Source organism: Thamnophis elegans, chromosome 3, assembly GCF_009769535.1.
Source record: "Thamnophis elegans isolate rThaEle1 chromosome 3, rThaEle1.pri, whole genome shotgun sequence".
Lineage (NCBI taxonomy): Eukaryota > Metazoa > Chordata > Lepidosauria > Squamata > Colubridae > Thamnophis > Thamnophis elegans.
The window spans coordinates 150,261,390-150,275,442 of record NC_045543.1 but is presented as its reverse complement, the minus strand read 5'-3'; the positions used below and the strand labels follow the sequence as shown (position 1 = coordinate 150,275,442).

The window sequence follows — 14,053 nt, the reverse complement described above, 5'->3', positions numbered from 1 at the left end:
GCTGACTGCAGTTCTGCAGTTCGGCTGTTCAAATCTCACCGGCTCAAGGTTGACTCAGCCTTCCATCCTTCCGAGGTGGGTAAAATGAGGACCCGGATTGTTGGGGGCAATATGCTGACTCTGTAAACCGCTTAGAGAGGGCTGAAAGCCCTATGAAGCGGTATATAAGTCTTAACTGCTAACTGCTGCTGCTGTAACTCTGCTTTATAAATTTTATAAAGTAAAGTTACTTCCCTACTTTATAAATCACCATGACTGTGGAACCGGTGGACGCTTAGAAAACTTTACTACTAACAGAGATACAAAAGTGGGGGGTAGGTATAAAAAGGCTGACTACTCCTGTTCTAGGGGAATCCTGCGAGTGAGATCTGTCTAGAAATCCCGATCTGAAGTTGGCTAGATTAGATCAAGTGTGATCAACTGGAACTGATTGGATTCCATGGAGAAGCTGGCTTCCACTCCCCTCTAGCCCTGTGCCACCGGCAAGTCCAAAACTTCGGTTACTAAGCGAAACAGTTGCCCCATTTTACAACCTTTCTTGTCCCATTTGTTAAAGCGAATCACTGCAGCTGTTCAGTTGGGAACACAGATGTGAAGTGAATCTGGCTTCCCCATTAACTGCTTGGTCGCAAAAGGGGAATCACGTGAGCCCGGACACTGCAACCGACATAAGTTCATGCCAGTTGCCAAGCCTCTGAATTCTGATCACGTGGCGGCCATGGGGATAATGCAACGGTCGTAAGTGCGAATTCCAGTCTTGAGACTCTTTTTTCGGTGCTGCTGTAACATTTTTTTAAAGAATTCTTATTTTTAAACAAGCACAGACAAAGAATAATAGCAATAGCAATAGCAATAGCAGTTAGACTTATATACCGCTTCATAGGGCTTTCAGCCCTCTCTAAGCGGTTTACAGAGTCAGCATATCGCCCCCAACAATCTGGGTCCTCATTTTACCCACCTCGGAAGGATGGAAGGCTGAGTCAACCCTGAGCCGGTGAGATTTGAACCGCTGACCTGCTGATCTAGCAGTAGCCTGCAGTGCTGCATTTAACCACTGCGCCACCTTGGCTCAGTGGTTAAATGTAAAACCATCTTCCAGTCACACACAGCGTGTCGATTGGTTACAAAACTTTGCTGCATCCTTTCCATAGTCCTCACTTACAACTTTGAACTAAATGGACTGTTGTGAGTCAAGGGCTGCCCATCAGCACCAGGGCCGAAGGGGCAGCACAGAGATGCCCAGGGTGTCTCTTTCCCAGGGCTCAGCATCCGGGGGGACCAACGTCCCTGAAGGATGCAGCTGCTGTGGCCCAGGGGAGGAAGCCAGGGGGTGCAGGGGGTGGGGGTGCATGTGGTCCTGGGTGGTGGGGGGGCTGCTGAACCAGGTGCCACCACCGAGCAGGCCAGGTTCCAAGGGTCTCTCTCTGCAGCAGCTACAAGCGGCAAAGAGCCAAGCCCTGAAGGACCTTCCACCGGGGCGGGGGGGGGAGCCAAGAATCCCCTCCGGGACCCTCCCTTCTCTTCCTTCCCAGCCAGCGACTGATTGCCTCAGCTCGGCTTCTAGCCCTGGCTTGGCCTTGGCCATGCTTCTGATTGGGGATGGGGATGGGGGGCTTTAGGAAACAGGACAGCGTCCCCTGGACTGGCTGCCACGAAGGGTCCCTGCTTGCATCCCTCCCTCTTCTGGACAAAGGCCCCTTGGTCCGCCCCACAATTTGTCAGTTCCAGTCCTGGCAAGAGGGGCCTATGGTAGCTCCCGGCCTCTGGTTGGGTCAGGGGGCACCGCTTGGCCCCTGTGGCCGATTGGGAGATCACCTGGGGGGGGGGGCTTTGCTGCTCCACTGCCCAGCCCTCCTGCGGCTGCCTTGGGTCCCCCAGGCAGAGACCCCAGCTTCCCTGGGGGCTGCTGCTCCCCCTCTGGGTTGCCCTTCAATGGGGCAACGGGCAGGCAGGCACCTGGGGGCCAACCCACATCCGGCTGCTTCTGCAATGGAGCCTGGACTAACTTCCCGGGGCATTGAGGCAGAGACGCTCCTCCGCACCGTTTAAGAGTGGCTCGCTCAGCCCTTTCCTCGTTTCCGGTTTCCCTTTCTGTGTGGCAAAACTGATTTTACAGGTTTTTACAATATCTTTACAAGCCAGGCAGGGCTCTTAAGGAAGCGGGGCGTACAATCTTCTCCAGGCGTGCAGCCGATGCCTTCCTTCCACAGCTTTGCCCAGGAATCTCTCGATGGTTTATACCAGAGACCTTCACACTTGACAACTTAAAGCAGTGTTTCTCAACCTTGGCAACTTGAAGATGTCTGGACTTCAACTCCCAGAATTCCCCAGCCAGCATTCGCTGGCTGGGGAATTCTGGGAGTTGAAGTCCGGACATCTTCAAGTTTGCCAAGGTTGAGAAACACTGACTTAAAAGCATAGCTGGCTGGGGAATTCTGGGAGTTGAAGTCCGGACATCTTCAAGTTGCCAAGGTTGAGAAACACTGACTTAAAAGCATAGCTGGCTGGGGAATTCTGGGAGTTGAAGTCCGGACATCTTCAAGTTTGCCAAGGTTGAGAAACACTGACTTAAAAGCATAGCTGGCTGGAGAATTCTGGGAGTTGAAGTCCACAAGTCTTAAAGTGGCCAAGTTTGGGGACCCCCGGCTTACACCAAAAGAAAAACGAGTAACGACAACGGGTGTTGCCTGGGGGAGGGCCAGGAGACCCAGGGTGCAGGCAGTCCTTGACTTACGACCACAAGTGAGCCCAACATTTCTGCTGTTATGTGAAACATTGGTTTAACTTGAGTTTTGCCCCATTTCACAACTTTTTTTTGCCGCAGTTGTTAAGTAAATCAATGAAGTTGTTAAGTCAGTCACACGGTTGTTAAGTGAATCAGGCTTCCCCATTGATTTTGCTAATCAGAAGGCCACAGAGGGCGGGGGGACAAAGGGGGGGGGCTTCAGTTTCAGCTTGGAAGCTGCTTAAAATAAGTGCCGGTGTTGGCAAGACAACACAGTTTACGCTCAGGAGGAGGCAGAATTGGAATTAGTATTAAATCACATCACGAATTTAATCAATTGTTTAAAACTTATCAATGAATCAATCAGAATAGAACTCGAAGGGACCTTGGAGGTCTTCTAGTCCAACCCCCTGCTCACGCAGGAGAACCTATACTATTTCAGATAAGGGACTGTCTAGATTCTTCTTGAAGACCTCCAGTGATGGAGCACCCATAACCTCTGGTGGCAAGCTGTTCCACTGGTTAATAGTTCTCACTGTCAGGAGGTTTCTCCTCAATTCCTGGTCGCTTCTCCCCTTGATTAGTTTCCATCCATTATTTCTTGTCTTGCCTTACAATGCCACATTGCAAGCTGGCTCTGCCGACCGCCAGCAGTTCAATCCTGACCAGCTGCAGCTTGACTCAGCCTCCCATCCTCCCAAGGCCGGTAAAATGAGGAACCAGATTCTTGGGGAAATAGGCCCTGTAACCCACCCAGAGAGTGTTGTGAAGGGTTCCACCACAAAACCTAAACCTAACCCTAAACCTAACCCTTAACTTAACCCTAAACCTAACTCTTAACATAACCCTAACCCTAACCCTAACCCTAACCCTTAACCTAACCCTAACCCTAAACCTAACCCTTAACGTAACCCTAACCCTTAACGTAACCCTAACCCTAACCCTAACCCTTAACCTAACCCTAACCCTAAACCTAACCCTTAACCTAAACCTAACCCTAAACCTAACCCTTAACGTAACCCTAACCCTTAACCTAACCCTAAACCTAACCCTAACCCTTAACTTAACCCTAAACCTAACCCTAACCCTAACCCTAACCCTAACCCTTAACCTAACCCTAACCCTAACCCTAACCCTAACCCTAACCCTTAACCTAACCCTAACCCTAACCCTAAACCTAACCCTAAACCTAACCCTAAAACAAACCCCTAAACCTAATCCTAACCCTTACCTTAATTGAAATTGGCTTTCTGCCGTGACGCCGTTTTAAAGCGCCCTTCTGTTGCCGCGCTGTTGTCGCGGCAGTGATGACGCGCGGTGATGACGTCGCGGCTTTAGCAACGCAATTTTATCACCGCTATTTTGACGAGCGCGGTTTTGTCGTGCCACGGTTGTGAAGCCCCATGAAGCGGCACATAAGTCTTAAGTGTTTGTGCTCTGCATTGGACACGGAGCTCTCGCAGTTTAAAGGCCCGGCCTTCAGGGCAATGTAAAGTGAAAAACAGTCATATTCATCAAACGCCCGCCTGGCCCCCCCCCCCCCAACAACTCTCAATGGAAAACCTTTGGGAATCTCTGCTCTGTGCAAATCTTGGGAGTATAGCGGGAGGCCCAGAGCTCGTGCCCCCCCCCCCCCCCAAGGTCCTCCCCCAGCAGCAACTCAGGCAGCTGGGAATGCAGCCAAGGCAGAGGAGGAAAACAAGCTACTTCCTCGTCTTCACTTCGAGGGAAAGGACGGCCTTACGGTTCCTTGTTCGCAATTCCACCTCCAGAGCAATTTAATTCAGGCATTTGCTGCAAGAGAGACCCTCCATGGCCCTGGGTTTAATGGCTTATTATTCAGAAGGCCTGGAAGGGATCCTGGGGATCATCTAGTCCAACCCCCTGCGTAGTGTGGTTGCTGCCTCCACTTAAGCGTCCCATAGCTGAAACGGCTCTTTCCATTAAAAAAAAAGGGGGGGGGAGTCCAACAGGATCCAGACCTTCTTTGGACTTCTACTCCTGAAGAAGCTTCTCGGATTGAGAAGCAAGGAAGTCCGGTTGCCCCCTGGGAAAAGCCCCCCCGTGGGACGACCGTGGCCTGGAGGACAGGGTATCTCCTCCCATCACGCCCTTCTCCCAATCGGAACCTATCACTCTTTGGGGTCTTGGCTCCCGGAGCAAGTGGGGAGGGTCTCTCCAGTAGAGTTGAAGGGGAGCCCCCCCCCACTTTCTACAAGGGGCATCCCCTCCTCCTGAGTGGGAGGGGGGGATCAAATTCAGGAATGGAGTCCTGGAAATGCCAAGGGCTCTTCTTCCCCTGGGGCCGTCTTCTTCCTCCCTTCTTGAGATCTCACTTTTCCATTCAAAGAGACCCCTGCCTGTCAGACCCCCCCCTCCAGAGAGGATTACAAGGACGCTCCATTAACAAAAGACGAAGCGCTCCCCTGCCTGGTATGATGATGCAAGAGGGAGATTGGCTTGGCTCAGCCGGGCAGAGGGAGCGGAGAATCCTCCTGTCTGCAAGGAAGGGGTCTCGCAGCAGAAGAGGCCTCTTCTTCTCCCCACCTGGTGGGCTGAGCAGGCCTCCCTACTGGCCCGTCTCCCTCTCAGAAAAATCCCCTTGGACTGGGACCTCCTGCCTCCAGTGCCAGAACCCCCGGAAGCTTCCAAGGGGGGAAAGAAGGCAATTGGGGTGGGGAAGGGGCTCTTTCTTTCCCTGAAGAAGCTCCTTGGAGCAGAAGCGAAGCATCTTCAAAGGAGAAACAGGAAGTCCAGGGGCCTCTTGGAAGAAGCACCTGGGGGGCAACCAGGGCCTGGATGACGGCTGAGCCCCCCTACTCACAGACATTGAGCTAAGCCCTTTGGGGATGCTTGTCTCCCAGCCCCAGGCTTTGGAAAAGGGAAAAGGAAGGAGACCCCCAGCCGCCCTGCCCATTGTCCCCGTCAGCCACAGGCAGCTCCTGGGCACCAGTTGCAAGACCGCCAAGCCCAGAGGTTGCCCCCAAGCTCCTAGTTTGGGGCAGCGGAAGCATCCTCCCCTCGGTGCTGATCCTGAGTGCCCAAGCGGCCCCCCTCAGCAGACCCTCCCCCAGCCCTGCAGCCAGCGATGCAGGAGAGGAAGAGAGCCAGTCCCCCCCTCGGCCCCACCGCCCACCAAGGCCCCATAAATCCTTCCGGGGGGCTGGGTTGGCAGCTCCACCTGCCCAAGAGGCAAGCCACCCGCCCCACGCCAACATGAGAACCAAAGAGAAGAAGGGAGAACCACCTCACTGTGTGATCTCCACGTGAGGCAGGGATGGAGCTGAAACAGGATCACCTGGAGGCTTCCTTTCCCTCCCTCAGCTGAGCACAAAAGTTCTGGGAGGGGTCATTTCCAGGAGAAGCCTGGCAGCTGGACCCCTGAAGACAACTGAGCAGAAGGCCTGGATGCTTTTTTGCCAGAAAATACCCCCCCCCCCTGAATGAGGGATGTTTCTGCTGCTCCAGAGTCCGCCCCCCCCCCCTTTCAGCCTCGGAAAGAAGGCAGGCTTCAAATCCTCCCCATAGTCCCTGGGTCCCATGCCCAGGGCTCACGCGGAAGTGAAGATTGTATGCCAGCTGCACCCCTCGGCCTGGACGCGCCAGTCTCCGGCTGTCCAAGGCAGATGCTCAGGGCCTCCTCCTCCGGACCCTCAGGCCAAAGCCTTCATTTGAGGGTGGAGGCTGGTGAGGGGAGACCCAGTGGGAGGAGGAGTGGGAGCTGTGGAGCCACCAGCCACCTCGGGCAGGAAGCATTGCCAAGCGCTGGGCAGTTTTAATACAAGCAAATAACCACCAGGATGTTGGACGGGCATCGCATGCAGGAAGATTACGCTGCCTCTCCCCCCTCCCCCCCCCCCGCCACTTCCTTTGGCAACCCTCTGCAGGGCAGACCCGGGACCCCCCTCCCCTCCCCCGGAACCGGCTTCTCCGTCGGGGCTTCCCTAAGGATGGGCTCTGCCCACCCACCCCCCAGCCCAGGAAAGCAGCCCACCGCCCAAGACTGACGCAGCTGGCCCGGAGCCGCCCGCCCGTCCCATCGCCTTTCCCCGGCCAGGCTGCAGCCCCTCCGGCGGCTCCTTCCTTCCCTCCAGCGGGCGGGTCCCTTGGGCGGAAAACCCTCCATATCTCAGGCCAGGGAGGGCCCGGGGCTTTGTGGGGGGGGGGCATCTCCGCCCCAGAACCTCCAGGGGGGGCAGCAGCTGCGGCTCCTCCTCTGCCCCCCGAAGGGCCCCAGGGAGCAGCCCCCCCAACCCCCCAACCCCTCCCTGCCTGCTCACCTGCCTCGCCCCCCCCGGAACCTCCCCCCAAGCCCTCCAAGGAGACCCCCGCGCAGAACCCGCCAGCCCCCCCCCGGGGCTCCAGCTGCGCCCCCCCCCGACAGCGGCTCCGTCCGGTCCAGCCCCTCCCGCCCCCCAACCCCCCCTGCCTGCTCAGCTGCCTCGCCCCCCCTGGACGCCCCCAAAAACCCCCAAGGAGACCCCCGCGCAGAGCCCGCCAGCCCCTCCCCCCCGGCGCTCCAGCTGCGGACCCCCCCCCCGACAGCGGCTCCGTCCGGTCCAGCCCCCTCCGCGCTCCTCAGCCCCCCCGGAGACCCCCCCCCGGATCCCCCCCGCCCCGAGGAGGACCCCGGCGTCTCCACTCTCCCCCCCCCACGGCGGAAGCGTCCTGGCGGCCCCCCCGGGAGACGAAGGACCGGCTGCAATGGGGGGTCTCATCGCCCCCCCCCCACGCGCGGGACTCCCCCCGCCCCCCGCCTCAGCCACGCCCACCCCCAGCCCCCCACCCCCACCCCCGGACTCACCGCGGACGCAGAGCAGGGACATGGCGCCGCCCGGCGGGCCCGAGGAGGGCCGGAGCCGCCCGCTGCTTCCTCCCGGCCGCGCCCGCACTCCGCATGCCCGCCGGCCAGGCCGGGGCTGACCCCTCGGGCGCCGCGCGGGAGACCCCGTCGCTACGGGCGACGCCGCGGGGAGGGCGGGCGGGGGGGGGGGCTGTCCGGCGGCGGAATGGGCGGGGCGTCGGCGCGGCCAATGGGCGCCCGGCAGAGAGGCCGCCGTCTCGGGACACGCCCCCTGGGGCGGGGCGGCTCTTGCCGGTCGGGAGGCGCTCTGTGCGCGCTCAGAGGCGCTCTTGCGCTCCCGCCGGGGCCGCTGTGGAAGCCGCGTATGCGGTGCATGTTGCTGGCTCTGCAGACCCGCCCTGGGGAGCCCGCGGAGGAAGCAGCCGCCCCGGCCGCCGCCCTGTTGGCTGCGCTGCCCCGGCTGGGAAGAGCGGCGGAAATCATGCCCCCCCCCGGCCAAAGGAAGAGCGGGCGGAGGAGGGGAGGGGGCGGGAGGGAGGGAGGGAGGGGGCGCCCCAGGACTGGCCCCGCTGCCCGCCTCCTGAAGCCCCCCCCCGGGGGGGAGGAGGGGGGAGGCGGAGGGGAAGAGTCCCGGGACCTCCCCCCCCCCTCGTACCGCCAGAACATTGCCGGGAGGGGCATGAGGGGGAGGGAGGGGCAGTCTCCGGAGCCCCCCAGCGATGCCCATCGAAGGCCCCGCCTGACTTGCTTTTCCTAGCCAGACAGAGAGGCTGAGCGGAGGGCAGTCTGCCTGGAAATGCTCCCACCTGCCCAGGTGCTGCTTCCTCTGCAGGATCTCCTGCCTCCGGGGGCCCCCTGCTGCTTCCCCACTCAGCCCCCCACCCCACTCTCCCACTGCTGCCCTCCCGGCATTCCCTTGGGGTTCCTGGAGCCCTGTCCAGGCTTCGGAGGCTGGAGCCCCCCAACTGGCACGCCACCTGCACCCGCTGCCTGGAGGGAAGGAGCAGGGGCGCCCGGTCAACCCCCCAGATTCCTCCATCTTTTCTCCTGGCACCTCCGAAACCTCCTCCCGCTGAATCCCCCAGAGGCCTCCTGGGCTTTTCCTTCCAGACCTCGGGGGCCCTGCCCTGATCCAGCCAGATGTCCGGTGCCACGGGGAAAGGCTACCAGCCAGATGACCCACGCGGCACAGCCCTTGCTTGGAGCCAGGAGAAGGTCAGCCAGTCGGGAAGAGATAACTGGCAGTGGGTCCCCTGGAGCCCCCAAACTTACTTTTGGAGCCAGGCTCTGACTTTCAGGCCTTTGGGCTTCATGCTGGCTGAGGAATTCTGGAGGTTGAAGTCCAGAAGTGCTAGAGCAGTGTTTCTCAACCTTGGCGACTTTAAGTCCTGTGGACTTCAACTCCACAGGACTTAAAGTCCACAGGACTTAAAGTCGCCAAGGTTGAGAAACACTGTGCTAGAGTTACCAGCTTTGGAGACCCCTGTTCTAGGTCTTGTTGGTAGGCCGTGAAGGTCTTTGTGCTGAGAAGCGGCCCCTCCCTCGGCTAAGGACCTTGGTGGGTCACAGCAAGCGGGCCCAGGGCAGGGGGAGAAGCGTTGACAGGAGAGCCGGCATCCCTGGGCTTTGGAGCTCCTCTCACCTGGCCCCCAGGAGCCTCTCCAGGAGAAGGAGATCCCAGGAAGCTGTGATCATGAATGGGATCCAGGAGAAAGGACTCCTCTTCCTCCTCCTCAAACTCCTCTTTGCCCAGCAGTCTTTTGGGGAGGGGGCTTCCGTGCCTTTTGCTATGCCACCCTGGCTTACAAACAGGAGCTGCGTTCACACACCACGGGACACAAGGCCCCCAAAGAGTGGAGAGGCTCTGGGCTCCTTAAGAGCCTGGGGAGGGGGCCCTTCGGAACCAGGCCGGGCAAGCAGCGGGCAGCTCCGTTGGCACAAGTGGTGGATGCTCACGCTGGCATTCGCCTGCCACTTGAACAGAAGCATGCCATTGTAATGTTCCCGTGGTTCGTCCATGAGGCCAATGTGGAGAAAAGACACGGACACGATCTTTCTCGGGATGGAGCGACCCAGATTGGGGGTCTGAGAGCCCTTTTTATTGAGATAGGACAAAGGCAGGAGGAGCAATAGCATGTGCTTAAAAACAGCCTGTAAAAGTACAATTTCTAATCTTCTGCTCAGGGAAGTTCTGTCTATATATGGTCAAATCCTGGGCGTCATTGGTAGGGCACATCTCAGGATATGTTATGAACTATCAGGATGTTATGGAGTTTTAGGAGTTTGTTTTCTCCTGTGTGGTTCAGCGTGGCTCTGCATGCCCTGTTATGAACTGGGCCATGGGTGACACACACCTACACAAGGAACTATATTACAACATGCCATCTCCCGCACACGCACACACCGGTCCACCAAGCGGGAAAAGATTGGGGACCGCTGGCTTGAGACCACCCATCCCCTTCTGCAACCTCCCCTTAAATGGCATTAACTATTTCACTGGTATTTGGGTTGGGCAAGAGATAAGTAAATCCCCTTTCAAGCAGTCAACTTTATCTAGACCAGTGTTTCTCAACCTTGGCAACTTGAAGATGTCTGGACTTCAACTCCCAGAATTCCCCAGCCAGCATTCGCTGGCTTTCGCTGGGGTTTTAGGAGTTTGTTTTCTCCTGTGTGGTTCAGCGTGGCTCTGCATGCCCTGGTATGAACTGGGCCATGGGTGACCCACACCTACACAAGGAACTATATTACAACACTGGGGAATTCTGGGACTTGGTCCAGACATCTTCAAGTTGCCAAGGTTGAGAAACACTGATCTAGACATTGCAGGCCTTTGCGGTGCCACAAATGCCCACCTGTGGCCCACTTGCCCCTCGGCATCAGAGGTGGGTGGTTTCAGGTCCAGCTGCCGTGTGTAACTTGGGTTTACAGCCAGCCCCTGTAGTGAAGCAGGGCAGGGCAACGCTCGGCTTCCGAAGGGCTTGGAAGCATCGGAGCCAAAGGGCTGCATCAGTCAACCAGTTTGAGGCTCCTGCCAAGGCAACGGGGCGCTTCCTGCCTGCCGCAGCTCTTCCTCTGCCTGTTTTCATCCTGAAGCATCTCTTGGAGGCTTGGAAGGGCAGCCGGGGTGGGGTGGGGGGTGGGCAGCCCTCTCTCCTGTGGCTGAACGAACAGGAAGCGGGATTCCAGCTCTGCTGTAGAAGCTGGAAGGCTCTCTGGGCTCCTCCAGGGCCTGCCAGGGTCCCGAGAGGCTCCCAAAGAAACTTGGCAAGAGGAAGCGGGCGGGGAGGCTGTCTGTTCTCCCTTGGCCTCAGGGGTCGCCCTGTGAAATCAACTCCCCATAAAGGCCCTTCTCTCACCCATCGGCAGGCAAAGACCCTTTGGGCCAGGGAGGAAGGCAGAAGAGCCACAGCGGGCAGGGTGCCCTGCTGCGCCAGCGTGGCTGGTTGTAGTGTGGATCAGCCTTCCTGATTGGAGAAACCTGCCCCCCCCTGCCCGCCCCCTTCAGCACAGGAGTTTGAAACTCTTAAGCTCTGGGAAGCAGCTCAGGCAGACGCATCTCCGATTCCCTGGAGCATAAAGAGAGGATGAGCATCACAATCAGATTTACACAATGTTCTCCTTGTAATTGCAAACGGAGCTTCATGCTTGCGATGGAATCGGTTTTTGTTCTAGTCTGCTGGCGGAGGGGTGGGACTGACCCACGGCTCTTAAAGCAAGCTGCACGCAAGATTAAGTCTTTTGAGAACAGGACGATCCAGCCCACGGTTACCCCACGTGGGTTAGTCCTCCTCTCCTCAATATTATTTTTAGGTGAAGAAACGTCCTTCTGGGCTCAGTTCCAAGTGGGGGGGGGGGGAAGACACTGGGAATTGAATTGAATTGAATTTATTATATTTCTATGCCGCCCTTTTCCCCGAAGGGGACTCAGGGCGGCTCACAACCCAAGTCAAGGGGGGAGGGTACAAATAAGGAATAAAAAAGACGAATGAAACAATACCACAATTTAAAAGCACACAAAAGCACACAAAGGGCTTTGCGGAAGGCCTGGAGGGTGGTGAGGGTTCGAATCTCCACGGGGAGCTCGTTCCAGAGGGTCGGAGCAGCCACAGAGAAGGCCCTCCTCCAGGTGGTCGCCAGTCGGCATTGGCCAGCGGATGGAATTCGGAGGAGGCCTAATCTGTGGGATCTAATCGGTCTAGTGGAGGTAATTGGGAACACGGAGGCTGCTTGGGAAGATGGTTTTAATGGTGGACAGGATCACAGGAGCTCCTGAACAGAAAAGGGGGGATCAGGTGCTTCCAGATGTTGGGAGAAGAAGAAGAACAAGAGAGAGGCAGAGATGCTGACAGTCCCTGGTTTTATGCCCTCTCTGGCCTTTGATCTTGAACTTGTCTTCTGATTGGTTGCCAGACTCCCAGGGGGCCATGCAGGGGCAACTCTCTAGGCTGTGAGTCCAAGTTTGGTTGGGCATCGCTTCTTCCCAGGTGCCCTGTGGTGAGAGGGGTAAAGGGCTAATACTATCATGCCTTAATCGCATCACCCTGGGGCTGAAGTGGGGAGGTCTTTGTTATGTAGAATAGACAGGTCCAGGGTTTTTAAATGGCCCATTGAGAAAGGTGGGGGCTATTGAGAGTGAGTCTGTTTCCTGCCTAAAAACATGTTTCTCCATTTCTGATCCAGGGAAATATAATATTCTGCCTTTTCAATATTTCCCCAGGATATTTCATTTTTCTAGGAGAGGGCTGGGTTTTAACTTCCCACAGGTGTTTATCCTGCCTTTGTTATTTTTTTTATCAATAGTTCAAGGCAGCAAACATACCTAATACTCCCTCCTTCCTTCCCTCTCTTTTCCCCACAACAACAACCTTGTGAGGTGGATTGGATGGACCCAAAAACCACCTAGCTAATTTTTTTCCTGCTCTGCTGCAAGGGAGTCCAAGCTGGGCGACTTTAAAGACTTGTGGACTTCAGATCCCAGAATTGCTCAGCCAGCATGGTTGGCTGGGGAATTCTGGGAACTGAAGTCCTCAAAGTTACCAAGTTTGGGGACCCCTGCAGTATAGCATGAAAAGTCAGTGAGATTCTTCCCTCTATCGGGCAGCCCTTGAGATTCTTGAAGGCAGCAACTGTGTCTCTGCAGACCTTCTTCTCCATCCAGACCAGGCATAACCCTTCCCCATACGCTTCTCCTCCTAGGTTGCCTTGGGTGTTCTGGAAACATTCCAGCTTCTCAACGTGTTGTAATATAACTCCTTGTGTAGGTGTGGGTCACCCATGGCCCAGTGCATAACGGGGCATGCGTGGCCACACTGAACCACATAGGAAGAAACAAACTCCCAAAGAACATAACATCCTTATAGTACTCCATAACATCCTAATATCCTGATAGTGAATAACATAACATCCTGAGGTTCACTCTAGATGTGCCTTACCCAGCGACTCCAGGAATTGACCATATATAGACAGAACTTCCCTGAGCAGTAGATTAGAAATTGTACTTGTACAGGCTGTCTTTAATCACATGCTGATTGCTCCTCCTGCCTTTGTCCTATCTCAATAAAAGGGGCTCTCAGACCCCCAATCTGGGTTGCTCCATCCCGAGAAAACTCGTGTCCGTGTCTTTTCCCCACATTGGCCTCATGGACGAACCACGGGAACATCACATTTGGTAGCAGAGGATGGTTACTTCGCATCAACGTCCTTCCCAAAATGTGTGGCCCAAAACTGATGAAACGTTCTCCACCAGGGTCCTTTGGCCCGGCTGGGCTTGGGCATGCTGTGCAAACTATGCTGTTGTGATATTGCTAAACTCTCAGTGTTTCTCAACCTTGGCAACTTGAAGATGTCCGGACTTCAACTCCCAGAATTCCCCAGCCAGCGAAGTCCGGACATCTTCAAGTTGCCAAGGTTGAGAAACACTGCTCTAACTTATGGTTACAGTTTTCTGTCATTTCAGGCCCTTGTGATTTATTCAGGAAATCACGATTAAACCAGCTGAGTCACAGACCCGCTTATTATTTATGTGGTATTACTCAGCTCGGAAGCTTTGTTTGAAGCAGTTCTGGTGATTGGCCACAAGGGAGCAGCAGTTCCCCTTCCTGAATCTTCAGATTTGATCATGGAATTCTAGCTATTTCCAAGCAAATATCCTAATATTCTGGTTAGTTCTTTTATTTGTCCAGCCAGAGGTTCTTATAAAAGAAAGGAGGGAAGGAAGGAAGGAGGGAAGGAGAGAAGGAGGGAAGGGGAAGGAGGGAGTGAAGGAAGGAAGGGGAGTAGGAGAGAAGAAACGAGGGAAGGAAAGAGGGAGGGAGGGAAGAAGAAGTAGGACCGTTGTAAGATAAGATGGATCTATGGGATGTTAAAAAAGCAATCTTCAAGTATATTGTCAACAGTAGGGAAAAATTGTTATAAATACATATTATTAATAACAGTTATGAGATCATATAATTGTGAATGTATATATGAAATTGATAAAATTAAATTAAATTAAAAAAGAAAGAAAGAAAGAAAGAAAGAAAGAA

The 14,053-nt window shown here is 55.8% G+C and overlaps 1 protein-coding gene across 3 annotated transcripts in view; it reads right to left on the bottom strand.

Moving 5' to 3' along the window:
• The window catches only part of LOC116505807 (protein unc-13 homolog B-like), a 158,164-nt gene extending 150,471 nt beyond the window's left edge, over positions 1-7,693 (bottom strand). For 2 of the 3 annotated variants that reach the window (XM_032213211.1, XM_032213212.1), the window contains exon 1: positions 7,530-7,693. In XM_032213211.1, the coding sequence (XP_032069102.1) occupies positions 7,530-7,551 (22 nt within the window). In that variant the 5' untranslated portion in view covers positions 7,552-7,693. The remainder of the gene's footprint in view (positions 1-7,529) is intronic. The other variant, XM_032213213.1, reaches the window with a different exon arrangement.
• Positions 7,694-14,053: the final 6,360 nt, after the last annotated feature.